At 39.2% G+C, this 1,117-nt stretch overlaps 1 protein-coding gene across 1 annotated transcript in view; it reads left to right on the forward strand.

Moving 5' to 3' along the window:
• The window catches only part of LOC102214511 (gamma-glutamyltransferase 5-like), an 11,816-nt gene extending 11,050 nt beyond the window's left edge, over positions 1 to 766 (forward strand). Inside the window, exons 8-10 of the mRNA XM_005733658.1 lie at positions 27 to 133; positions 310 to 420; positions 507 to 766. Of these exons, the coding sequence (XP_005733715.1) occupies positions 27 to 133; positions 310 to 420; positions 507 to 644 (356 nt within the window). The 3' untranslated portion in view covers positions 645 to 766. The remainder of the gene's footprint in view (positions 1 to 26; positions 134 to 309; positions 421 to 506) is intronic.
• Positions 767 to 1,117: the final 351 nt, after the last annotated feature.

Raw genomic sequence — 1,117 nt, forward strand, 5'->3', positions numbered from 1 at the left:
TTCAAGGTCTTTGTTGTATTTCTCAGGCGAGCGGCCTCCCTCCAATATGGCGCCATCTGTGCTGAAGTCTCCGTCGAAGACGCTGGTGATTGGAGGGTCTGGTTCTGAAATGATTCCACCGGCTGTGGCCTCGGTACGTATGCATGGTACACACACAAAGGTGCCGTTACATATTAAATAAAATAAATTCATGTGGACCGATGCCCGTCTTTGCTGTTAAAGGTTGCATCACAGTAAGAGGATTCTTCACCCTAATTTATCCTGTAATCATCACATTCTCACCTCATAGATTTATTTTTTCTCTCCAAGGCGCTCATGAACCACCTTTGGTTTGGAAAGAGTCTTAAGGAGGCAATTGATACTCTGGTTGTTCTTGTAGACTCTCAAAGTGAAGTAAAACTTGAATCCAAGCTTGAAAAGGTAATTTATTCAGTGTATTTAAATGATAAATTAATAATTTCTACAGGTTTTGTTCCATCTGAGTCTCTCTCCTCTTTGCCCTGCAGGATGTAGTTGATGGTCTTGAAGCTCTGGGACACAAAGTAGCAAAATTCTACAACACAGTTAACGCTGTGGAAAAAGCGGGCAACTGTATCTCTGCATGGTCTGATAAAAGGAAAAAAGGCAAAGCTGCTGGTTACTGAGACCAAGAGTCAGTGATGTCAGTTATACAGCATGGCTTTAAGGTTATGATAGCAGAGCTGGACATGGCATATTATGTTTAAGTGGAAGCTAGCGAGCTAACTTCCTGCTAACTTCTAACTCTGTTGAATTTAATAAATTCTGTTTTCATGGATGCCTGGAAGTTAAACTTAATTATTACACCTGGTAGAGCAGAACACTGATCATCTTATTAAAGATGAAAGAATTTAGACAGTTTGTAACTCTCAGTGATGCCACAGTGATCGTTTGACTGTGGGACCCAGAAACGGTTAATGACGTCAAACTTAAAGACCTCATAACTATTTCAAACTATTTACAGAACACCAATAGGAAAGGATGGTTTTGTTTCTTGTTTTTTATAATTTTTGTGCTTTTGAGTGTTTGCCTTAGAAAATGCAGTTTTTACTGTTTCTTCCCTCAGTAAACATAAACAACGATTCAGGAAAAAACATTA

This window comes from Pundamilia nyererei, unplaced genomic scaffold (assembly GCF_000239375.1).
Source record: "Pundamilia nyererei isolate P.nyererei 1_Seehausen unplaced genomic scaffold, PunNye1.0 scaffold00053, whole genome shotgun sequence".
Classification (NCBI taxonomy): Eukaryota; Metazoa; Chordata; class Actinopteri; order Cichliformes; family Cichlidae; genus Pundamilia; species Pundamilia nyererei.